This window comes from Thunnus albacares, chromosome 1 (genome assembly GCF_914725855.1).
Source record: "Thunnus albacares chromosome 1, fThuAlb1.1, whole genome shotgun sequence".
NCBI lineage: Eukaryota > Metazoa > Chordata > Actinopteri > Scombriformes > Scombridae > Thunnus > Thunnus albacares.
Genome location: NC_058106.1, coordinates 33,701,145 through 33,728,407, shown reverse-complemented (window position 1 = coordinate 33,728,407; position 27,263 = coordinate 33,701,145). Strand labels below are relative to the sequence as shown.

Sequence of the window (27,263 nt, the reverse complement as noted above, 5' to 3'; positions counted from 1 at the left end):
GTGCATATGCATGTAGTCATGTGACCTCTGGTTTTAAGGTGTATGTCCATGTGTTCAATCAGCTATGTTCTGTATGAACTATGTTTAACTGTGTATTTGCACTGAAGGCTGCCACAGTGGGACAGTTGCTACTGGTTCAGGGGAGATGAAGCAGGACAGTCGATAACAGTCCATGTAGGACCCTTATGGAGTCTGAGGAGACTCATTAGAGAGTTGGCAGCCTCTACAAGGCAGTGGAGTGTCATCAACCAGGGAGCTGGACTCCCCTCGCCACCTGATTATTAACAGCCATGTTTACACTGGAACCACTGGAGGTGAAGAGACCAAAAATACACCTTACATCTTCAGTTTTCCAAAGTTCGGTCTTTGGCTAACTAATCTGGAAGTCTCTCAATATACAAGAGACACCTGGCCAAATGGCAGCAAAAATAGATAACATGGATAGGATTGTGTTCCTGAAACCATTTACATTTTGGATCCAAGCTAAAATACAATTCTCAGAATTAATCTTTTATCTTCATTCTGTATTTACTAGCAAAGCGTAATGTATAAAACATCCAGGTTGCCATTTAGCTAAAAAAACAGATATGCAATATAACTGGAAGAACAAGAGTATTTGAACGTACTGAGGATCTGAATGTTTTATTGCCATGTTTTAGTTATGAAATGCGGCATATATTATTTATAACTCTTGTTGTTAAAAGTTATTTAAAGTTAAAACTACATATACTTGATGAGGAATTGGAGAAGATATGGATTTGGTCAGTAGATTTGATACTGGATTCAGATTTGATCAAACACTATTGAATCCCAACCTTAAGACCTGAGAGACATGGAACATTTAATAAAACAGTTACATTCCTCATGAAGCATTTCACAAAATTCACATAACATAATCCAAACTTGTCAAATGCACCACATAAACTGGTACAGGAACTGTTCTTATATAAAGTATAAAATTATTAATTGTATGATCTAAATTAGAAAATTGATTGGAGAATAAGTTAACAAGACTAATGTGTCATATGAAAGTCATCAATTGCCGTCCCTATCACCAATAATAAGCTCCATGCTGCAGTGCATCAACAAGAAGGCATAGTTGTTACCTGGATGTAACTCCAGTTCTATGAGTGCAGTGCAGGACAACGAAATGCTGTGGGTGACTTGTCTATTGTAGTTGTCTATTTTTTATTAATAACTTGAAAAATTAATAATCTGAGCAATGAGATTAAATTTCGAAAGCAGCAGATCAACCAGCAATTAATTAATTTTTGCCATAGGCACATTTGAAATTGTAAAAATACAGTGAAAAGCAAGCAATAAACTAATAAATAATGTCTGTAGTTGGGCCAACATTATATTGAAGTACAAAACAGCTTTTACGCTGGAAAAAAGGCATTTTTTTCAGGGGTGGCAAGGTAGAAAATAGGACAGTGGCATGAAATGGTGTGAGGCAATGTGTCGATGAGTGCTGGCGCGCACCTAGCCACCACCAGTGTGGGGTTGTATGAAAATAATAGGGGCGGCTGTTTTGACACACGCTGTTTGGCAGGGGTGCATTTTAGCCTTAAGAATCTCCCAGCATTCAGTGCCACAATTCAGCCATACACGAAAAATTGGTTTGATACACAGCCCTACTCATTTCTAGTGCTTAATTTGCAAATAAAGAGATCCCACAGGCTCACAAGAAGCCTTTTCATGTAATTTTCATGACTGTGTGCTTATGCTTGGCTGCTGTCCAAGAGATGGGGGTATCATTAAGCTTAATTAGAGTTTGATTTTCCAAACTACTTAAACATGATCTCAATAAACTTTCAGCAAAATATCTTGCATCATGGGACATTAGGCGCTGTGAAGGGAGCCAACAGCACCAGATGTGACCAGTTCTTACAGTCAACCTCAGCACTGGTTGAGGCTCAGAGATCCAGACGGAGCAGAAATCTCCAGCAACACTGAGCTACTGCACTGCTCACATGCAACCACTGTAAAATGACGTTTTTGTTTTTTTCATTTGTCTTCCTGTGACTTTCTGAAACCTGATATTTAAATGTAACTCTATTAACAACAAACTTGAAAGTCCCACATGTCACAGCAGTCTTTGAACATGGCATAATAAAACCATAATCATCTAATGACAAAAACAAATAAGTCAACACCAAAATCTAGCTCCACTGCCTGCTGGGCTGAAAGCTTTTTGAGATATTCTGATCATCTTTCTACTTATTTAACAGAAGTAAAAATTAAAACATGGAGAGTCTCGCCTCTTGCGATGTTCCACCATGATTTCTCACTCATTAAGCCATGTTATGTATCTGCACCGCTGCTCATCACCGTGACGACTAATAATGTTGTAATTAAGAGGACAGGACAGAGGAAACATGTCAGTCATACCGATGATTAGCGAGGTAAAGTGTGTCATATGCTGCTCTGCAGGTGGATGTCTGTGTGTGCGTGTACATGTGTGATAGATGGAGAATGCCTGCAAGGGGGGAAAGAGATAGACCAAGAAAAGAAGAGTGAAAGGAAAAAAGCAGAAGTAAAAAGACGGAAGTAAAATGCAGTGACGGCGGTGGCGGAAAAGAACAGGAGCAGGAAAAAGAAGTAGGTGTGTCCAACTGAACCCTACCCCTCTGTAACACAGGCATTAGGATGGGCGGCAGGTGGGAAGCAGGTCTAGGGAGAGATCAATGCAATTTGCAAAGTGCTTTCCACACAATTTCTGCATCTGGATTGTCTCCAGGCACATGATACACACACATATACACACTCAGACCATACACAACCTGGCTGTACTGCTAGCTCCACATTTTTCACTCTAGAAGAGTCACAGCCAATGTGCAAATGACAGAGCAGCAGAGAAATTACTGAACATGGTGGAAAGATTCTGCTCATGTTCATGCTAGAATATGGAATACACTATATGGTATACAGCCACCAGGACTAAGTACATGGACATCCAACATTATACTGATATGTGACCTATATGTGTTCAACAAAACCATGAGAATCTGGCTGCTGGTATTTGCTCCAGGTCAGGCATTAGGGAGGTCCAGCACTGACAGCCAGTACGGCTTGGATCACAGTTGGTGTTCCTGTTCATCCCAAAGATGTCTGACAGGGTTAAACAGGGCTCTGTGCAGACCAGTCTAGTTCTTCCACAGCAAACTGGAGTAACCATAACTTTATGGACCTCATACACAAGGTTAGGGTCATGTTGAAACAGGAGATGGGCCTCCCCAAACAATTAGAAAATATTGGGAGTGTACTGATGTCTAAAATATATTTCTCTTTAGTGGAAATAAGGGAGTAAGGATAAGCTCAAACCATGAAAGTCAGCCCTAGACCAAAAGTAAATGGCCATATACTGTAGATAAAGTATAATCAGCCAGTATAGAGAGAACACTCTTGACAGTGCCAGTCTTACTTACTGATGATATTTCTCAGAAGCAGGTGAGAAAATTCTATATTTTTTAATAATGTCATTAAAACTTCCTATGTCTTACCTATCCTATTCTGGCCAATTAGTATTATGCAAGCAGGGAGTTGGAGGAATCAGCCTCTCTTTCCCCCTCCCCTCGAGATCTCATTACTGTGTGATGGAGACAGTGTTGGCCAATCGACCTGTTCCTTCACAGGATTCAATATGTGGAAAAAAAATTCTCTTTGTTTAACATGGAGATGGGAGTCACTCATGTTGTGTGGCACAAAAAGGGTGGCAAAACCATAATAATAACAACAATGAACTATAATACTAGTACACTAATGGTACCCTTTGCTGCACGAATGAACAGCAATGCTACAGTAAATAATATTGTAGCTGTAGACTTGACGCATGGATAAAAATTGCCAGTTTTTTTTCTGAATCAGATTGTTACTCAGAACTAAGCCGGACAAAGCCAGCTGGTTAGTGCACTTGGTAATCACATGCGTATGGCCACAAATTATACTCCGTACCTGCCCAGTTCCTAGCTCCTAGCAGGCCTGCAGCTGGCCCATGCCTCCCTGCTGTGACCGGGATGATTGCAGGGGCACATAAAGAGTGGCCTCCATCTCAAGAGCCAATTTTACTGCTATTGATCGTCTGGGCTGACTTGGAAGTGAGACAAAATGAGGGGTTAGGAGTCTTTCTATTTCTACCTTTACTTACTCTTTCTTCCTGCTCCCCCTTTTGTATTGCAATTCCCTTGGGGGAGAAAAAAGGCTTCCATTATGTCATCTCCCTCAGAGCACAATAAATGGGCCACAATAGTTCAATCAGAGCAAGGCATAAGATTATATATCGGCATTGTTCCCGCTGCCAGCCTAATGATCAGCAGCCTATTACAGAGCCTTTGTCGACTGCAGAATGAGTGAGCTAATCTTGTTAATGGTCCGTTTCATTCCCTAGGACTGGTTTGTATAGACAAAGGGGTTTTAAATAGAGAGGATTTGAGTAGCGAGTCTAAACAGCAGCGCAGAGGACAAAGGCATTGACTCGTGCTTTTCTCATCTTGCTATCAGAGCTAATCACAGAGGAACCATGTTGCAAGCAGCTAACAGCGAACAGTGAAACCCAGGGTAATGTATTCTGAGAGATGGAGGGAGGGGGGAATGTTTGCTGCAGGGAGGGGAAAAGAGAAGTGTGGGGGGGTGGGGAAGGGGGGGTTTGTTGGATTCAGCCTTCATTTCCCCTACAAGTCTGAAGCATTTAATTTTCTGTTTACATAATTATTGCTCCCCTTCATCTCTTTTTGATAGGAACAACACATTTAGCGGTTTCTCTGCTGTGTAGTTCTGTGCTAGAGGGCATAGTGTTTTACAACATTTAATTGGGTGAAAACCACACTATCTGAAGCTATGATTAATTGCAAATGTGGAAAAAAAAACGTAGGAAGAGGAAAAAAAAAAAAAAAAAAACACTGCTTGTTTTTGAAGCTTTGTAGCAATTATCATTTGAGGCAATTATTTTTAGTCTGTGCCCCACTGCTTGACGTAGCTGCTGTATAGCAAAGAGAAAAAATCCTCTCTTGTGTTCAGCTCTATCACACTCACTCTTCTAATGTATTTTAATGCGCCGGGCGGAAATCTAGCATGCTGTCCTATTTCTATCTGATCCATGGTGAGGTTTTTCTGTCTCGTGTAAGTGATACTCCACAGGATTAAATATGTGAGAATAATTCTCTTTGTTTAACATGGAGATGCTAGTCACTGATGCTGTGTGGCACAAAAAGGATGACAAAAAAACCCATAATATGAACAATGAACTACCCTTTGCTGCACAAATGAACAGTGAAGCTAAAGTAAATAATGTTGTAGCTGTAGACTTGAGACAAAATTAGGACATGAGACTTAACTTGGACTTTACTTGAGTCTAACTTGAGAATATGTGTGCTGGTGCATGAAAAATAAATAAATAAATAAAAGAAATAAGAGAGCAACAGAAAGGCCTTACATAACAGAACAGCTTGTATATTTAAAACCTGTCTGATGACTCGTGTTTTTTGCCCCATCTGACTTCAGTGACGTTCCTGGATCTCAGTAATTAAATCAGTGAGTGAAGTGTGATTATTACTGATATAAATGAGATATAATCAGCTCTGCTATTAATATTACAATTGTTTTCTGAGTCTTTGGGGAGGCAATATGAAGAAAACAGTCTTCACATGTATGGTATGTATGTATATGACAGTTTGACAGCTTCTTAGGAGGGGCTAGCGGAGCTCAGTGGGGAACGTGCTTGAAGACTACTCTCACTGAGTCAGAATGCACTCTTATCATCCAGAGTGTGTCAAGTTGTGCATCTTATCAGTGTTTTATGGTTTTATTGCCCTTCTGGCACTCTCTCTCTCTCTCTCTCTCTCTCTCTCTATCTCTCTCTCTCTCTCCATGTGTATCCTCTGCTGGTGTTTCTTCGTAGCTTGAGGGTGAATGTGTGACAGGAGGAGGTGTGAGAGGTCAGAAAAGTAGAAACATAGCCTCATGCCCTCCGTTTTTGTGTATGCACAGCAGCAAACAGTTGAATGTAGGAAAACATGGATTGAATCTACATGTGATCACTAATCAAAGGTTATATAAGTGTGAACATGTGTTGAGAGATTTTTTTCCTTCTCAAATTGTTTCATTCGGAGGATTTTCAAAGGTCTGAAAAGGTGAGACTGTCCAGCGTTTCACAAGGAGTCGGGCAAGGATGTGGCAGCCACCACGTCTGATTGTGAGACGCCATTGATAACAACCAACAAGACATGTATAAGAAGCTACCAAGCTAGCTATTGAGATTTGTCAGTAATTGTCACATGGGATTATATCACTTAAAATGCTCCTTTCTAGAGTTGGAGGACAATTTGACAAATGGGAAGTGAAAGAGTTGCATCAGTTATTCAAAAGACTAATTATGTGCATTAAAATTTTATCAATGAAGTACGCTTTGCCACTGAACCCCATTGTTTGTTCTGGAAATACTGCATTGTGATGTCATACAATTTCATTTGGAAAATTCTGCAGTCACCATTAGATGTTTTCTATATGTATATTTGGGTTAATGTTTAAATCAAAATCAACAGGTTGTGAGTGTAATTCACAATGAGCAAACCACATTTGTAACATTACACCCAGCCTTTCTTTCTTATATTCAGAATATTTAAAGTATCAGTTTTTCACACGTGTTTGCAGATAGCAACGGGTTATTGGTTATCAGCACTTCACAGCGTTTCTTTTGCGCTGCCTTTAAAGACAAAAAGTGGGTCATAACTTATTCATATATGATTTGACAAATACATAAAAGAAAATATTCATTAGGTGAAAGTGTAAACTCAGTGTCAAAATAGGTACAAACAGTTTATGTGAACATATTGCTACTCACTATGAATATTATAACACATATCACAGACTGAAAAAGAAATTGAACTGATGAGAAATTCCATCAGTTTCAGTGTTTGGCGGCAATCTGCTCCCATTTTCAAGTAATTTAGTTGCTTCAGGGTAGACTCTTGACTTAAGTCTTAATATGCTTTAAGTGAATGAAACATAATACACAGGCATTTCACATTTTTTTTATTTTATTTGCCTTAATAGGAACAAGTGTACAACAGTGGATATGTGTTTAGATGATAAATAATGCATTACTTCATCCGGTGATGAAGTTGTACTTACAGTATCACATGTTAGCTGAATTTCTCTAGATGCCCTCTCCCCTGTCTAATCAACTGAAAATTCAAAGAAAACAGATTTTGCTCAGTACCAAACGTGTTACCAGCATCTTTCACTGAATTTTATTTGCAACCTGCGCTAATAGCATAAAGAAATTCACCTGCTACAAAGCTGAGGTGTTAAAAAAAAAAAAAAGTCTGTTTTCAAACACAGCACAACTGTCGACTGAGACTGAAAAACACAAAGCCAAGAGGCTCTGGGCTCCAAAACACTTTAGTTCAGATCCGTGGGCCCTGACTGATTTATGGCAGGCTGCAGGCTCTGCACATACACACACACACACAAACACACATAAATAACGGATAAACAAGTAGAGGAAGTACTTGACTAAGAAAACGCCTTGAAAACTTTAGCTGGTGTAGTCCAATAAGGTTTGCCCACAGCTATGCTTGGCATATTACTTTATTACTTTACAGGTGATCCATTAGTAATTACTTATTACTCCTAAAATTGTAGTAAAACTTGTATTTCTCACCTTGTAAGGAGAGTATTCATATCTCTCAAGACTCAAATTAGATTTAAGTAACAAAAATTGACAGCTGTGAGACTGGAACCACTTGTCTCTTGACTACCTAAAGACTTGAACTGAAACATTCAAGTATCCTTACCTGGTAAAATCCTTAGAAAATGAAAATAAATAAATTCTCTACTGCCTCTACATTGAAAGGACTTGATCTCAGCTATGACGAAAAAATACTAGAAACAGCTTTTAAAGGTCATTAAACAGTCAGCATTCAACTCACAATGTCATCTGAAGACTGTGTCCTTTCTCCAAAAGGCTTCTCTGCCTATCTTTACCCTTCAATGGCATCTTTTTCAGAGTTTTTTTCTGACAGACAGTGACACCGCTGTAAGCTTGAGCAGCATTTCCTCCGCTACACAGCCTGACACAGTCTCTTTATTTCCCCCCTGTGTTACCCTGTGTACCTGTTAAGCCAGAATTGAATCATTCTCACTATCATTAGTAACAGGGCGCTGTTCTTCCGCCACCAGCTCGATGTCAGCGTATTTCTGATCGCTGGGGTGTAACGCAGTGGACCGCTGCTTCTGACTTGGACACAACTTGTAGTTTACAACGATATTCTTATTGTTAGAATGCCAGTATTTTTCTCTTACCAAAACATCCAACCCCCTGTGCTTTTCTGTATTACATTTCTGCTCTTACCGCTCACAGGTGCAGGAAGCAATATGCTGAAGGAAAAAATGCTTTCTGAGATAGATTTTCACAAAGTTTTGAATTCAATCAATAAAGGTTTGAATTGTAACATAAATCTGATAATATTTTAAGTGTGGCACAGTAAAAAAAAACAACAGTAATGTCTTATATTACTACAGTACTGAGATAAGTAATGTGATTACTACCAGCTAATCAATGATCCCAGCCCCCCACTACTGTCCTGATGGACAGAGAGACAGAGATATGGATCATATTTCATTTTATAAATTTGTGTTTGAGTTGTTATTGACCTGTTGTTGTTATTGTAATATTGTCCAGGTGGCTTTCAGTCAGAATATGATCTATAGACCCATTTATTATTTCTGCTCTCATATCAGTAAAGAACATTTGAACAAAGACAGACAGACAGAGGGAGAGAGACAGTACTTCATCACTGATGATAGGATCAGCCATATATAGCTCAATGATGTGTGCGTGTGTGTGTGTGTGTGTGTGTGTGTGTGTGTGTGTGTATGTGTGTGTGTGTGTGTGTGTTGTGGTGGTGGGGTTGGGTGAGATGTTTGTGTGCATACACCTATGTGTGTTCATTATAATCTGATACCAGGGTTTAGATTTCATGGGCTAATTAGTGCAAAGTTTCTACCGAGCAGAAAATTTGGAGGGCCAGGCACACACACACACACACAGATAGAGAGAGAGAGAGGGAGAGTGAGAGACACCATTTTTGTTTACTGTGTTGGTTAATTAGCACTGAACAAAAATTACTGCTGAGGCTGGGGAGAATGTCATTAGTTTTGCAAGTATTTGGTCATAAACCAAAGTATCGGACAGGCTGAAATTTGTCCTGATGGTTTTGCTCGATGAAAAGCCAGAGGATCACTGAAGTTATGTGCATACATCGTAAACTATGAACACCTGTACAAATGTTTGTGCCAATTCATCTAGAAGTTGTGAGATATATTTCACCGGATGATTGAAAATTCTGACCCGGTGGTAGATGAAAAGTGAGAGGATCACAAAAGTCACCAGGATTCATCATTCATTCAGACTAAACGGACAGACCGATATCGCCATTCCTAGAGCTCTACCGCTAGTGTGGTTAAACAGGTTCAATCAGGGGTCACAGAGATTGAAACACAGGTTAGTGTGTTGAGAAACTGAAGGAAGTGAAGCAGCAGCCATCTCCTGAGAGGATGCTGTGACAGTTTCTGTTCCCTTTACCTTCCTGTAATACCAGCTGCTGCTCCGCCTGATGGGACTTCCACCTGCATGAGACTCACAAAAACACACACGTATACACATATCCAAACTTTGCATCCTCAGCCTCTTTTAATACAGATTTCTCAGCTGTCACTTCCATCATCTCCCTCTCTTTTTTTTCCCTCTTATCGTGCATATATTTCCCTCTTCTCATCCTTTCATCCATCCTTTGTTTCTTTGTTTCGTGCTGTCTGTCAGGACGACAGTGACAGGTCTAGTAATTATTCATATTTTAAGGCTTTTTTTGCTGCTATTTATGGTCAGTATCTACTGCATGACTTAGTATGGAGACACAAATAGATTTTAAAAGATTTGGCTGTCATTCCTATCAGATATCAGTAAAGTCTATTGCCACAGGTCACCACAGGTTACATGATTACATTTTATGCACTATTGTCCTTATTGACAAGTTGTTAAAGGTTGTAAAATCTATGGTTTGGCTGTGTTAAGGCCCCTTTACATGGCATTTTTTGGCTGTCTGAGATGAAAGTTGGTAATCATGAAAGAAGTGCTGTAAAATCTTTGGTCGTCAATCCAAAGCAGTGGTCTTCGATCACACTGTGAGATGTGTCCACTGACAACCGATTTGGAGCTTTAGCAACCAAAGACATTAAATTTAAGACCAATTTCTCACATTCTGATTGCTGCTACGACACATATCTACAAACAAACCAATCAGAATATGGCATGAAATGACACAGAATACACTGCCCATTCTGTAAGTGCAGTTTTTTGTATAAAGTTTAGGAGGACAACATCGTTTCCACTGAATACATCTATGACACACAAAAAGTTTGTGCGACTTTACTCATTTTAAAAACATAAGATCGGCACATATGGTTGACGTGAGCTGATGATACGCTATTTACGCTAGAGCACAACAATTCACCACGGATTCAGCATACAATCTGACATGCCTCAAATTGATTGTACAGTCTGACACAGACTGTGACCGAGAATTTATTATAAGTGTCTGGCGCAATGTGACATGCAATAAACTTACACAATCATTGTTGTTGCACAGTCTAAAGGTGTCTTATCCAAACCATTTATTGGGGAGTGAAAATAAGAGTATGAAATCTACCAAGAAAACACTGCAAACTGCATTTGCGTGTGTGATGAGTATGGTAGGTCAACGCACAAAGTAGCTCTGCAAAATCTTTATGGCAGCTGACAGTTTTCCCCTTGTTTGCTTACAAATCCGTATGATCATGTGATGAGTTAAGTTTTAAATTGTGTCAAGTGGTGTCACTTCATTCCAGTATCTGTACAATAAACTCTGTAACTAGAGGGAGAGGCCAATTTGAATGTAATGAAAACCCAAAGGAAAACAAATACCACTCTGGACCGACAAGTGACATCTTTCCAACACAATTTTCCTCTTGAAATCAAATTCACATCATGGCTTGATGTGATGCATATGCCTCCTCCAGATTCCAGGCAGCATGGGTCATGGGTAATTCCAGCACTACATCATGCCTCTCAGCAGCAAACTTCATCTCATCAGTGGAACAGCAGAGGTTGGTGAAAACAGTGGTGTCAGCTGAGTACCTGTGTGTGTCTCGGTAATGGATTCAGATAGAGGGAGCCGCTCGTCCCGCGCAGCCCTCGGTTATGAAAGCTCCTCACATCTAGCTGCCAAGGGCGTCCCTGCTCCTCCCCCCTCGCCGCTCTGATAGGTTCATGCCCCCACGACTCTTCCACAGATGAAAATAGATAAAATCATCCAGACGTGATGTGAGCAGCCAGTTAATGTTTGCCACACGCTGATTCGTTTAGAGAAGAAGCAGTGAGATGAATATTTTTATTTTTATTTTTTTATTTTTTTATTCATGTGTTATTTAGCAATTGATTTTATTTATTTATTTATTTTGCTTAAAATATATCAAACACTCAAAACTCCGCTGACAAAAAGAATTGTCTTGGCTCAGGGTTATTTTGTTTTTATTTATTCACATGTGTCCGGCCAGATCTTCTCTTTATAAACTTATACGCTCCAAACTTTTTATTTTGGTTCAGCTGGGCAAGCTTTCAAACACATAAACACATCAACACTTAGCAACCGTATCAAAGCAAGATTATATTCTCTATCTGTGTTTTTTCTTGTAAACTCAAAGAATCTGACACAAGTTTAAACTAAAGTAAGTATAGGTACACAGTAAGTACGTTTATTGTCTCCGATATAACAATAAAATAAAACTTTAAACCCGCAATAACTGATTTATGGACACTTGTGGGCAACGGAAACAAGCTGTGAGCACAACAGTGACATATCATCTCTTAAGTTCATGTGTTGGGCTTGTTAGCAAAAAGTTCCTTATTTACACATTCTGCAGCTATGGAGCAACACTGTCATCCACCTGGACTTGTCCAATATTCACCTTCCTTCTACTGTAGCTTTGTTTTGCTTTTCAGCAAATATCTGTAGCTGCTGAATTCTACACTGTGCTCACCTGCTAGTTGCTATCTTTTCTATCTGTCTGCTGTTTGGAGTAGGTGTATGAGTGTTTTCCTAGCTGCTACCTCTATGACTGGGGTTTGGTTGAGTTTAGGCAATTAAAACTGCTTAATTAGGGTTAGGAAAAGATTGCCATCATGGTTAAAACAAACTAATATTGACTCTTAGGAGACAGGATGCAAACCATGGTCACAAATGTCAAAATTCTCCACAAACTCCCTTGTAAAAGGTTTTGCGATGTTACACTAATATATAGACGACATTAGTCATTATTTGCAAAACGACAAGAGGTTGCTTTCCCAAAGAAACATAAAGAAAGATCCTATTTTGTGAGTTGAGAATAGTGTATATTTTAGTGAGCAGTGCCACATATGTTTTTAAGGTAGTATACTACTCCATCTTTGTAGTTCAGTGACTGACTTGTGTGATGACAGGCAGAAGTCTGTACATGCAATTCTCAAAATCATCGTCGTTGTGGGATTCACATTCAACTCAGGGTTTTAGTTCATGTCTGGTAGCTGCTTCCTTCCTTTGCTTGTACCCTTTGCAGTCTCTCTTCTTGGTTAGTACTGATACAATCTGTCAACTCTATCACTTGAACCGGGTCTGAGTTCAAGTAGTGATTCTTATGTCTAGTCAATTTGAGTACATAAACCAACAGGTAACCATACATATGAAGCCAAGTATGAGCAAAAACTAAAGCATTAGTGAGGCAAATGAAGTTAAACAACAAAATGCATCTTTTGTAACTTCCCTGTGGAACGACACAGAAGTGTTTTCTGATTCGATGCCCATATCAACAGGATGATATCAGTGTTCTGTGCCTTCCAGGGAACGATCATGGTCATGGTTAAAAGAAACAAATGTTGACTGTCGGAATGAAACGGCAGGCAAACATTTGACTCCAATGTTGAACCTCCTCCCTCTGCAGTCTTTGTGGATCTATAACAACGTCACATTACTTCCTCTTTCGTTCCTGACAGATATGGATCATAATTCTTACATCCACTAGAGGGCTTTGTCACTTGAAAGTAAATATATTTCACTTTTGGGGCATTTGTTTTTCTAGGGAGAACAGTCTCTTTAAGGCAATCTCTGTCTTGTGGATATTTATTAAAGTGTGATTTTGGATTAGGATTATAGAACTTGCTTTTAAAAGATCAGTCTAGCTCTCTAGACAGCAATCCTCTGATTTTAAAATGGCATTAAGCAGGGCTGTGTGATAACGGATAGCTTATGAACAAAAAGTAGTTGTAATATGCTGCCTAATATAGTTCTTTGAAGGCTTTTAAAGTGAAAGCAAGAATCTCAGAGGGCCATTTAAACACTGACAGCTGTTTTACATCTAGAAAATGTGGCACAGAAAAAATAGGGTTGCCAGTTTGCTCGCGTTTTCCAGTCTCCCTGTCTAACATAAACTAATGGCACCTCGGTGTTAGCTCAGTCTTCTGCTGTCATCTGGTTATGGAGGCAACATTTCAAACTGTCTCTCTGCCACAGCTATAGGTGCAATGAATTATGCTCACTGTAGTTCACTGCGAGGCTGATGTGAGTACTCATGCATATTAGCATCGAACTAAATGCAAAAATAAAAGTTTATTTTGCAGAATTATGTTGCACAAGTATTAATATTAACATTTAATGCATTATCAGTGAGTTATTTTCAGTGAGTCATCTATAATGGCACCTAAGGTATATCTCACATAAGGCAAAGTGATTAAAGAGTAATTGAAGAGAGACACAGTTACAGTTTTTAATTAAATACATTTAAATAACTCTATCAGTAACCCAGCAACAATAACAGTTACTGGAACAGCTTAGAGTGGCCTTTGATAGAAGTAAAAACATCATTTAAGAAAACTATAAAGGTAAAAAATAAAAAAATATGTCGCCAGGAATCCAAGGAATAGATGTGTACAGTAACTTTTATTGGAAATCCACATGGGTCTAAAAGCTGATCACTTGCTTGTAGCACTCCCACTCTTCATCCATGAGCAGTTTGAAATGTGTGGAGGTTCGCTCCGGAGTGAGAAATCTCCGCAAGCACCTGGTTGGAATTAATTGTCGTGTCAGCGGTATTGATCAACCACCCTTTCAACCCTCTGCAGATACATTATGGCAGTAAAAATCTTCCTTAATGCGTCTTTAATCCATGCCGACAGTCTTGCCAGAGTCCTTATTGTCTTGTAAGTGCGGTCATTATCTGTGATGTTCGGTAAATGCCCAACAGAGAGTACAGCCAAGGGTGAACTGCCTCTACCCTGATGCATAACAAAGTGAGGCATTTGTATGAGTAAATGGGTTGGCTTTAATTCTTTTTTAGCCGAGTTTCTGGCCCGCTCAGCTCTTCCATGCAGGCTGACGAGAAAGTCTACCTCTGCATTTAAGCCTGCTGTTGTGAATTCATTAGCAGGGAAGCTAGGTAAATATTATACAGCTACACTGCAGAGAGAGAGACAAGGAGGAGCCCTCTTTCTTCCCCTGAGATCAGGTTTTTGGGTGAGAAATATGGAGAGTAAGACTGAGTTTAGTGTCCATTATCTACGTAGATACCCCTCTGTTCCTCTGTCAGAACTGATGGTGTGTTCAGGAGCGCTCTGTGATGTGTTTTATTATACACTCTCCGCCCTCCTCCTGATATCAGCAGCTGTTTGAAGACATGTTTAAATTTCAAGAGCTGCATTAATGGATTTTCGGTCGCTAGTGGGCAGGGAAACTGCAAAACAAGCTGACAGAAGCACAACCCTGACATATTATCACTGTATAGTTCTAATGGTTAACTTCTTAGCTAACAGTTGCCTATTCACCAGCGCCTGAGGAAACTATCTGTCCCTTTAGCTGCTAAATATTCAATATTCTTTGTTACTATCTCTGTCTGGCTGTCATCTTGTGCTGGGCAGGTTTGAAGGGAAAAAAACTACAAAACTAAAAACTGCAACCTGCTGCTGGAGATGGGGTTGATGATGGGGTTGGGTCCATGTTTACACACTATGGAAATGTCCATCCATCCAACCCAAACTGACTCTGACTTCTATTACAACTGTCATTGTCTTCAGAACCAGCTGTCCTTCAGCAGTACAAACAGTGACCAGCCAAACTGTCTTTACCAGGGTGATTAATATCACAAATACCACCAAAGCTATTTTACGTTGTGTAATTATGTATTCACAGTGAAATTGAAAAGCCCATAGTCAAACTAGAGGCCTTTTTCAATTGCTGTACTCATTTGACATCTGGAAAGTAGGAGATTTATGTGATATTATTGGCTTCCTACGGACATTGTGCTTTATTGGGCATGCAAGACAAAACAAAATTAGTCTTGAAGTGTAAAAACAGACAATGTCTGATATAGTACATTTGTAGAGATAAAAGTGTATCTGTTCATTTTTTGTGATCTTTTTTTTTCTTTTGTTTTATATTATCTGAAAACAGAATGGACTATGGGTCAATAGTATATCTTCTTTTGGTCAGCTACAGTACATAGTCACACCAGTAATCCATCCTCCCATACATAATGTCCATTTGCAAACATAAAATACATGGGGATTGCAAGTGAGCAAAAAAAAAACAGATAAAAATGAAAATAAACTTCCTTTAATTGTGCAAGAACACAGTTACTGAGACACAACTAATACTAATAGTAGTTGACCTAGAAGGGGTTGTTATGGGCTGGGAATCTGAGGCGCATCTATTCATGGACAAATGTCTAAAAATGCTCATTCATTTGCACTGCTAGACTGCTTGAATACAGTAAATGTGCCATGAAACCAAAACAATGAGCTAAAAGAGGCTGAGTTGGGTGATATTCTCAGATGGTTAATCGCTATGAGTGCCCCCTTTCACATTATACATAGTAATTTGATTCAATGTTAGGACTACTATTTAAAAAATGATAAATGTAGCTTTAAACTACTAAGATTTATACTTTCAGTTAGGGATGGTATCATTATCAGGAGACTAATGATGTCTTAATGCAATACATCACAAGCTGTGTGTATTGCACTATGGGATGCTAATTATTAGCTCAGTTCTATTCTACTGTAGAATTAAAATACTACTCTTTTCACCTTTCATACCTACTTGCATATGTGGAATACCCATTGGCTTTCACCGTTATATTCCTACTCTTAATTCTGAGATGGATCCTTGGACACCCAATGACCGTGAATGTGGCTGTTAGCCACGGCACAGAGTGGAATGATTTCATTCTCACCACCCACTGGAAAGCAATCTAGGCCCGTAATGGGAAACTCAAATAGCAAATCTGTGGGTATAAGCATGTCTCGAGAAGTCACGAGTCAGCAACAGTCTCAGTTAAGCAGTGAGATAGTTTAGCTGGAGGTCACAGGGACAACAATGAAGGAGGGCAGGCTATTTGTCGCTGTAGCGGGGGTCCTGGTAATGTAATGTGGAAGGGGGAGTAGAGGGAGGAGTCGGAGGGGAGAAATGGAAAAGAGGGATGTGAATAAGAGTTGATACAAGGCACAGAAAGAGGAGTGGAAGATGAAGGAAGGAGGTGAGATGCTTTGTAAAAGTCAGTTTAGAGATTACAGAGTTTTTGGAGGCTTGAGGTATTACCAGCAACAATGGAGTATGTTAGCAATCTGTAGCATCAATGGTAACATCAGGTTTTGGTGTCAGAGGAGGAAACATAGACCAATCTCTACAACCACAAGAGTTAGAAATGGAACAGAATACAATGCAGCGTTATCTCTCATCTTGTTTTCTATAGGACACCACTCTTGTTCAGTGGTATTGGAAGCTGTCTGCTGTGGTTGTAGAACAGCAGCACTACATTTTTATTCTCTTCTCAATCTGACTCTTTGGGAAATGGAAACCCATTACTATCACATTGTCTATGTATAGTCTATATAGAAAAATGCAACCTACAGCTGAAAACAATCAGTTCACACAAATCTAATCAGTGAGCTGTTGAGAGGCATTTTTGGAAACATAAAACACCCTCAGAGTGGACATACTGCACATCCACCAAAGATCTGGCAATTTTTTAGTGCAAATCCCCCTTTGTCGCCATTTATTACTCTCTAACATAAGCTGACTGAATGCAATCATGATGACAATCAGCCCTGGTCTTACATGCAGACAGTAGCTACAACAGACACAGGCCAAAACATTCACTGAATATCACTTTAAAGGTTCAATGTGTAAGAATTGGACAGAATTTTAGTTTAAAACATTCCAAAATTAATTAAAATTATCACCAGAATATGAAGAAATAACAGTTTTGATGTTATGTCAAAGACATCTATGTATTGTGTTGCAGAGATATCGACTGAAGTTAGCATGCTAACCAGCGAGCCCCGGCCCCATCAAGCCCATACTGTCTTGTAATACCACTCTGTACTCTGAATTTAACATTGAATTCATTTCTTTAGTGGTCTTCTGTCCTGCCATGTACCGTTTGACCTGTCTGAAATGGGCTCATGTTTTATAAAGTCAAGATTTTTTTTTAAGAAAAAAGAAAAAAAATACAGAGATGCAAGAAAAATGGAAAACTAACAAAAAAGCATCATTTTGTTCCGGGGCGGGTTGTGATTTGTTGCATTGGTGCAATGCGACGCAGACGAAAAAGAAATAGGCTTATTTTTCAGCCCAAAGCAGCGATACAAGTCAGTTGACCTTCTCAGGGCGAAGCTATGTGCCAGGTGTGATCTTTTCTTTGTTTGTCTCTCTTTCAAATTGAAGTAAATTACATTTGACACATTGACTTGTGGCTTGTGGTGCACTCCAGCCACAAATGTCTGTACATTGGGTGAAAAAGCACCCATACCATACCTAGCCCATGCTATCCTCATAACTTACACTGTAAGTCAGCTCATGCGCTGTAATTCACCAAGGCAGGGCTGCCACCTTTACAGAGAAGTGTACTGTAAATACAGCCTAAATAACAAGGTTGGTGTTATTATGTTTTTATCCCATGATCCACCCTGTACTTCCTCAGTCTAGTCAAATCTTCAGTGTGAAAAAAAAAGCCAGTAGTATGGTCAAATCACAGACCATCTGGTACCTGTCTCAGTAATCTTAAATTGGTGAATGTTCAGGCATAACTAGTCTCCTTTCAAAATAATCAGCAACCTCAGACTAAACTGAAAATAAGGTCTTAATTCTTATCCTCTTATTCTCTATGTTCTCATTCGATACAATTGACCATGATATCCTGATCAATCGTCGTGAAAAGTTGGTCGGTCTTTGCGACTGTGTTAAACTTCAAAACATACATCAAAAGGAGAAAGTTTTACATCAGTCTTGGAGATCATGTGTCTGAGAAACATGACAACTGCTTTGGGGTTGCACAAGGGAGCTGCCTTGGTCCATTATTATTCTCACTATATATACTGACACCTGGTGACATCATTAGAGAGCACAATGTATGTTTCCACAGTTATGCAGATGACACACAACTGTACATCTCCACTGACCCAAATGATGCTGCAGCTATAAACTCCATTACTACCTGTCTTTTGACAATAAATAAATGGATGAGCAATAATTTCTTAAGGTTAAACAAGGACAAACCTGAAACTCTACTAGTCCAACCTCACAACAAAAAGAGAAATGCTGTTAATAATCTGGGGAAATTAACTCCCTGGAATAAATCTGAGGTTACAAATCTTGGTGTTATCTTAGATTCGGATCTGAGTTTCAAGTCCCACATGAACAGGGTGATGTAAACATCATTTTTACACCTTAGAAACATAGCTAAAGTACGACCATTTCTAAATCAAGAAGATGCTGAAAAACTGATTCAAGCTTTAATTTCAAGTCAACTCAATTACTGTAATGCACTTTTTACTGGCCTCCCAGAAAAAAAAAACACTGAGAGACTTCTGCTCATTCAAAACTCTGCAGCTCGGCTATTAACCAGAACCAAGAGGATATAACACATTAGCCCAGTTTTAGCTGCTCTGCACTGGATTCCTGTAACATTTAGAGTTGACTTTAAGGCCCTTAATGGGGCTAGGACCAAGCTACATTGCTAACTCCCTTGTTAACTATTTGACTTCAAGAACACTGCAATCATCTGCTGCTGGTTTATTGGAGATTCCTAGCAACAGCCTAAAGAAAATCAAGGATGCAGCCTTTGTCAATTACACCCCAAAGCTATGGAACACACTACCTATACTACTATAGATATCAGGGAAGCCAGCTCGCTAAATATTTTTAAAAGAAAGCTAAAAACTTATCTGTTCACTTTAGCCTTTTATTATTATTGTTCAGTGGGTTCTATAGTCCATCTTATGTCATGCATTCTATGTATTCTATTTTTACTTTTATTTTTCTCTTATTTTTATTATTGTTATCAAGCAGGTTTTATTTTCAGTCTTATGTTATATTAATTATGGCCTTCTATCCCTGTATTTATGTTCATTTTATGTTTACTTTTATGTCTTAATTGTAAAGCACTTTGAGCTCCATTTCTTGTATGAAAGGCGCTATATAAATAAAGTTTATATTATTATTATTATTATTAACAGGATGGTGTATGTGGGATTAACTCAAAACAAACTACAGTGCCCATGTTCACAACAATGAAAGAACATGTCTTGCAGTGAAACCTTGTGATCATTGATTTATTTAAAAAGAAAAAAAAATCGACAACAATGAAGGTCTATGGCACAGGAGAATAAGCTCTATTTGTTTATTTATTTGTTTATTTGTTAGGATCCCCATTACCTGTGCCCTAAAGCAAAGCTAGTCCACCCCGGGTCCACATTTAAAAACATACAGTAAACATGACACAAATGGCATACAAAAGACATGTATTAGAGAATAATGTTAATACATATGAGTAGAACTTACACAGTAAAACTACAAATCAGCATATGTATAACATGCTCTATCAGGCTTTGGCTACATACTATACTACTTGTTAGTAGGATAATTGTTGTTTCTGTCTCTTCATGGGATTCCTTAACAACAACAATAATAATAATATAGAATATCACCAACTTTATCATAAGTAGGAGAAGATGAGGCAGGTTGAAGAAAAGTGGGTATAACAAAATGATATCTGCAACGTAATGAACATCACAAAAATTGATGATGCCTGAGCTAATTTTAATGCAATGTGTGAGTTTTTCTTTTTTTTTTCACTCTGACAACAATAAAATACTGGACACATCTGGAAATTATGGGTTGTCTTTGGGCAAGAAAATGGTTGCCAGCAATGTTGAGTGAAAAATGTGGGTCTTCAAAAACCACACACGCATGTACATGTAACACACACTCTCAGCGAAGCCCCCCCATCTTTGCGAGTCATTAGTTCGACAGGCAGACGGGATTATGCTGATGGTGGTGAAATGATAATTAGAGCTGGAGATAGATTGAGTCAATATAAGTGTAATTAATTTTTAAGTGTGGAGTTTATTAGTACAGAGGCAATCAGGCTCCTAATGAGGGCCTGATAGAACTTCTTAAATAGTGGAACCAGCCAAATTAATAGCTCTAATAGCTTCTGGCATGGAACTCAGATTTTATTTATTGCACTATGCATTAGTTTGTATATTTAGCACCATTTTTCCCAAACACTAGGGTAATAACTTACACAAACAAATTATGTTTCTTTGGATTCAGACACCAAAGGGGGACAAGCTGCTGCACATACAGTACACTCACACACACAGATATCACACATCCAATATGTATGTGACTATAAATAGATTTGTCAGCCCATTAAGGCTCATCTTTCAAATCATGTCATTAATTAAGCTTAGAAATACTCAAGTAATTTCTCTTTAATGAACTTGCTCAATTAACTCTGCCCTCTTTTTGGTTTAATCCTCCTCGCTTTAAGCACTGACAAACTGCTCTTTCTCTCTCTTCATCTTTTCCTTCACCCATTCGCTCTTCCCTTTGTTTTTTATAAGGGAGAGTATATTTCTCTACCAGCTCTCCTCAACCTGCCCCTTCTCCTTTGTGTGTTTATCTCAGCCATGTTGATGCATCACACCCTGTACGCTCACAGAACAAATCACAGTCATTTGCCACTGCTAGACTGCTTCCAGCAGAAGCCAGACAGTTGCACACTCATGCTCACTTGCACAAATACACACACACACAAATTATGATAAGATTTTCAAATAACTGCAAAATAGACAGGGGAAATGTCACCTCATGAATGTTGCAGGCAGCTCAGTAGGCAATCAATAACAATATGCATCATCTCACCTAATTTAATCTAAGTCAGACTGATGGTGGAGCAATTATGGCTCATCCGAGTTCAAAATCTTGACCTTAAACTTATTATTGCCATTAGGTCAGGCTTGACCTTTAACTATAGACTTTAGGCTTTTAGTCATCGTGTTTGAGACCTCACCGATGTTGGTTATTTATTCAAATGCTTTAAATAATATATACTTACATTTTCCAGACAAGTGACATCTATTAGCGGTGCAAATAATGAAGGCAGAGGTTCCTTGACATTGTTATACTGCCTATAAAACTTCTTAGGGACTGGTCACACCAACGTTTCTGATCAAGATCCATTCATTTCAGTGAAATTGTTTGCAGAGGTGAGTCAAGTCAAGTACCTCAAGTAAAGTCAAGTCAAGTCAAGTCAAAATGTATTTTTATAGCACATTTAAACAACCAAAATTGACCAAACTACTGAGCAGGCTTAAAATACCAAAATAAATAATTTTAAAAGTAAATGAAAATTAGAATAAAAGAAAATAACAAACATAATAATAATAATAAAAGAATTATGGCACAATAGAAGATGAAGTCAAGGTGTCAAGCTCAATTCAAATTGATTACCAACAAGAAGAGGTGGGTCTTCAGCAGTGACTTAAAAGTTCCTAGGGTATGAGCAGTTCTTATATGAATAGGTAAGCTCTTCCAGGGATTACGGGCAGCCACCGCAAAGGCTCGGTTGCGTCTATTTTTGTTGCATCTATCACCGCAAAGGCTCGGTTGCGTCTATTTTTGTGCCTGGATCTCGGAACATCCAAGATCATCTGGTTGGTCAACCTCAGTGTCTAACTGGAGTATTATGATGCAGGAGTTCTGCTAGATAAGGTGGTGCTGGCCCATTTAAAACCTTAAAAGCCAGCAATAAAATCTTAAAATCAACCCTAAAACAGACAGGAAGCTAGTGGAGAGAGGCCAATACTGGTGTTATGTGATCACAGAAGATGAGCAGCTGCATTTTGTACTAACTGCAGATGATGAAGAGGTGACTGTTCCACACCCACATACAAAGAATGACAGTAGTCTAACCAAGAGGTGAGCATGGATAACTCTAAATCTTTGGGAGATAGATGATAGATCTTTACCTTGGCTAAAAGTCATAACTGAAAAAAGCTAGTTTTGACAACTGACCTAATCTGTTTATCAAATTTGAAGGAGCTGTCAAAAATCACACCAAGGTTCTTAACAGAAGCTCTATTGTAAGGAGGTAAATGGCCAAGAGTACTAGCAGAGTCATCCAATAGGTCAGGTCATCCAAACATAACAATCTCAGTCTTATTTTCATTAAGATTGAGAAAATTTAAATCCAGGTAGCATATACAGTGAATAGAGGATGGGGCCCAAAATGGAGCCTTGAGGGACTTCACAAGTAAGTGGGGCTGCAGTTGGAGAATATTCACCCACGTGAACCAAGAAACTCCTATCTGTCAGGTATGCCTGAAACCATTTGAGGGCAGTACCTTTGATGCCTACGCACTGTCCGAGACGTGATAAAAGGATCCTATGATCCACAGTGTCAAAGGCAGCGGTCAGGTCTAAAAGCACCAGAATAGCAGAGTTCCCTGAATCAACAGTTAAGAGAAGATCATTAATATAATCTTAAAAGAGCTGTTTCAGAACTATGGCATGGTTTAAAATCAAACTGAAACTTCTCATAAATGCCAAGGTTATCGAAAAACGTTTGCAATTGAAGAAAACTACTCTCTCCAAAACCTTAGACAGAAAAGGCAGCTTAGAAATTGGCCTGCAGTTAGAGAGAACAGAAGGGTCTAGCTTTTTTTTTTTTTGATACAACGCTGCACTACAGCATGTTTAAAAGCAGCTGGAACACACTCTGAAATAAGAGAGGTGTTTATCAGAACAAGAATACTTGACCCAACAGTACTGAGAGGGAATACGGGCTAGGAGGCAATTTGTAGGCTGTAGATACTGATAATAAGGAAAATTATACAGGCTTTAACTGATCAAAGACTGCTGGGCACACAGGAGAAACAGAAGGGTCTAGGGCAAAGGAAGTGGGTTAAGACCTAACAGCAGAAATCTTGTCGATAAAATATTTAAGAAAGTTTTCACAGTGTAGTGTAGGTTGTAGTGAGTGTAGGCGTTGGCACAATATGAGCTGCACCACAAGGATTTATGAGAGATTTGAAAGCACTGAAAAGAACCTGAGGCCTATAACTGTTATTGGAAACAAGGTTAGATATAAACTCTGAATTAGCAGTTTTAACAGCTCTCTGGTATTTTGATAAGCAGTCCTGTAAAATTCCTAAGGAAACTCGCAGCTTATCCTTCTTCCACTTTCTCTCAGCTCGTCTACATGAGAGCGTGGGTAGTATAATTCAGCCACGACTCTGAAATTGGTTTAATGCGTTTAGCCCTAAAAGGAGCAACAGAGTCTAAGATATCAGTGTAAGTGGAGTCAAAAAAGTGGTAAGTTCCGCAGCACTGAGATCACAATAGCCATCCAGGGTATAAAGCACAGAGTCTTTAAAAGCAATAGAAAACTGCAGCGTGGCAGGTGGCGTGCAGGAAGTTGTCAACATTGCATACATAACAGGTAGAAATATTTGACCTGCTGCATTCTGTCCTGCTTCTGTATCTGGTTCAGCTCCACACTTACACTACAGAAGGTCTTTTCAAGCCCTCAGCGTTTGATGTGACTGATTCTTTAAGATGTATATTGTTACTTTAGCTCATTAAAATATTTGTATGAAACACCTTGTTGTAATTTCTTAAAGCTTTAAATCTTTGTTTTTTTTTTCAGCCACTTGGGGGTTGAAGGACAGTAGCAAAAACATTACCATTCATTTTAAGTTGTTTTTTCATTGGCACCTGATGAATCTAAGTCCGATATTTACTTTCCTTTTAACTCTAGTTCTGTCTCCATCAACCAAAAAAAAAAAAGTCTTCCTCTTCAGAAGCTAGATGTTCCACTTTCTTTATGCCTTTTATGTTTTATGTAAAGCATTTTGAATCTCCTTGTTGCTGAAAGGTGCTATAGAAATAAACTTGCCTCGCCTTTCTTCACCAGCTGGTTTCTAATGTTGTCTGTCTGCTGTTTGGTGCAGGTGGCGTACACTGGGTTTATCAGAGCTTTTTGCTGAAAACAGCTGCCTGCTGCAGCTTGAAACAAAATTGATCAGTGGTCTGTGTCTGAACCATGCAGTAAATGTGCTAAAACCAAAACTATCGGCTAAAAGAGGCTAAAAAGTTCATTTGACCCATTAACTTAAAATACAGATTAGTGCAGCTTTAAAAAAGATAATACTATTGCAAGTCTCCTTTTAAAGATATTTTTACCCACTCTGCCTTTTTATTTCCATCACCTGAGTCTGATATATTTACAACCGCATGCTGCAGTAGCTGTCCTCAGATAACCACTAGAAAGACATATTTCAAAATCAGACATTTTCAATAAGCCAAAATTAATGTGAGGACGACAGGTTACAGTTTTGAGGTGTGTGTGTGAGGTGACATCGTCTTTAAGATGCACAGTATCACCATTTCAGATCTTGCAAAAATATTATATCAGGTATAGTATACATACACACACACACACATACACACGTCTAAATACAAAAACACCACTTACAAACCTGTGTGAATGACAGAAAAGTGTCACTGTTTCCTCCCTGAACTGTTACGCTGCTTTTAAAGTGAGTCAGGGGAATCACTTTGCACCTTGTAATGCCTTCATGAAACCTTAAACTGCAGGAATTCAAAGCGTTTCTGGCGCTGCTGCTGTAATATCCAGGACATGAAGACAAACTGAAATATTTTATCTTATCTCTCCTCTCTATTTCTAGCCTTCTGTGAGGAGGGGTGCAGGAGCGGAGGGACGTGTGTATCTCCCAACACGTGTGTCTGTCCTTCAGGTTTTACGGGACGCCACTGTGAGACAGGTAAGAAGATATCCCACCTGACTCTTCACCTGTCTGGCTCATTCAGCTGTCCCTCCTAATTAAAGCTCAGCTGGAGCGGCACGTTATTTTTATCGAGTTTCAAATGTAACATCAGAGGAATGGTCATTAGGTCAGTCTGAAGGCTCAGCAGTTGCCCTTTTGTTTCTCTGTCTCCCACTTCTCTCTGTTTCTTCTCTCTCGGTCTGTCTCTAACACACATACACACACACACACACACACACACACACACACACACACACACACACACACACACACACACTTTCATGCTTCATCTCTAAAGCCCTGTGTTTAAATTGGACACTGCAGAGATTGAGGATCCCAGGAGAGCTGAAGAAAAGGACAGCTAATTCTTCTCTCCACCTCTCCTCCATTTTCCTTCCCCTTCTTTCCTCTCAACTTCTTACCTCTCCTTTCTTTTCTCTCCCTCTTTATATCTTACATTTTTGTCCTTCCTCTCTGTTTTCCTTTCTTTCTATTTCTCTCCTCTCTGCTTCTTCTTCCCCTCCTTCCTCTCCTCTTCCCTTCACATTCCCTTTTCCTCTCCTCTTGTCCTCTCCTCCCTCCTGCCATCCTCTTCCTTCCTTCCCTCTCTTCCTCTTTCCTCCCTTCTTCCCTTCCTCCTTTCCTTATCTCTTCCCCCTCTCATCCCTTTTCCTCCCTTCTTTATTCTACTCCTTCTTTTACCTTATCTCCTTCTCTTCTGTATTCCCCTCCTCCCCTTTCTTTTTCTTACCCTTAACCCATTCTCTCCTTTTTTATCCCCCCCTTTTCTTCTCTCCTCTCCTCTGTTATTAAAAACGTCTGTCCCTGCGGTCTCATTTTACAGAGGTGATCAACCAGCTCTGGCAGAGCCCACATTCACAGGTTTTTCTTGTGAGAACAGGTTACACATACATGTGCACATTATTGGTGACATAAATTGCGCTACATGTAGCCAACACCACTTACTGTAGACTTCTGCTATCCATCCTAATGGATTCTGTTAATGTAAAGCAGAGAAAGATAGCATGCACTCTGTTGTCTGTGGATAATACTTCATGTGATTAATTCTTTATTCTTTATTTTATTTTAAGGGATAATAAACTATTTTTGATCTAAACATTACAGTTTGGTAATAATTACTGGTGAGATGTATATTTTCATCTTTCAAACTCTTGAAAACAAAAGTGGTTATAGTTTATGTCACTCTGTAGTTACAGTAAATTACATACTTTCATGATATGTTTTACTTTGTTGTAGAGAAAATTATATGAAAACTAATTTAGACACACTCTCAGCTCTGAACCTTCGAGAGGTAATCAGTGGCAATCAGCATACAACACATGTTATGAAAGCTGGCGATCACCAAGGACTAATTAACATTGCAATAAACAGCCCCAAATATCTATTAATTAATGAACGTGGCAAGTTAATGCCTCAGTGCTCTTCTCTGGAAATGAAATTTTTCACCCAAATGTGACATTTCACCGTGGCAACTTGGCAAAGATTTTATATTTGTGGCTATAAATTAAAGTCTGATGACTAATAAGGAATAAAAAGTACCACATTGCATTTACAAAATGATTCTGTCGCTTGTTACTTTGGAGAGGGGAGGAAAAGATTATGCAAAGAAGAATTAAGTGTCCCTGTCTCCTGGAAAATAGGGGAGAGCCAGTATGAGAGTAACATTTTTCAGATAAATGCCATTTTAAAAGATAATGTTATAGACAGAAACTAATTTTCTTTTGATTTTTGTCAATACCAGGTGCTATTTTATACAAATGTGACTTTGGTATAATTTCACTTTGAACAGAGGTTGCACATTATTACTTTTGACCCCATCAGTCGGGACGAAGGTAACATACAGTTGGGTCCAAAGTGACACAACGTGTGTTAATATGTAATTGCAAACATATTATGTCTTAATAAAAAAAATATTAAATTTCATTTTCAATTTCAATTTTCAGTTTCATCAAATGTTTTGCAACAACAGTGTGAACAGTATAACTTTTAAAGAATATCTAACAATATAGCAGTGTAATACTAACACATTTCATTTGTTGTATTACTA

General features: G+C 38.9%; 1 protein-coding gene and 1 long non-coding RNA gene across 2 annotated transcripts in view; one reads left to right on the top strand and one right to left on the bottom strand.

Moving 5' to 3' along the window:
• Nucleotides 1–27,263, top strand: part of LOC122985162 (protein kinase C-binding protein NELL1-like) — a 279,144-nt gene that overhangs the window by 212,235 nt on the left and 39,646 nt on the right. The window contains exon 15 of the mRNA XM_044355623.1: nt 25,097–25,192. Coding sequence (XP_044211558.1) covers nt 25,097–25,192 — 96 coding nt within the window. The remainder of the gene's footprint in view (nt 1–25,096; nt 25,193–27,263) is intronic.
• LOC122985174 lies at nt 1,711–18,423 on the bottom strand. The gene is made up of 4 exons (XR_006404044.1): nt 18,341–18,423; nt 12,065–12,075; nt 5,329–5,332; nt 1,711–1,720 (listed from the first exon to the last, which is right to left on the bottom strand). It is a non-coding gene; the product is annotated as an uncharacterized LOC122985174 (long non-coding RNA).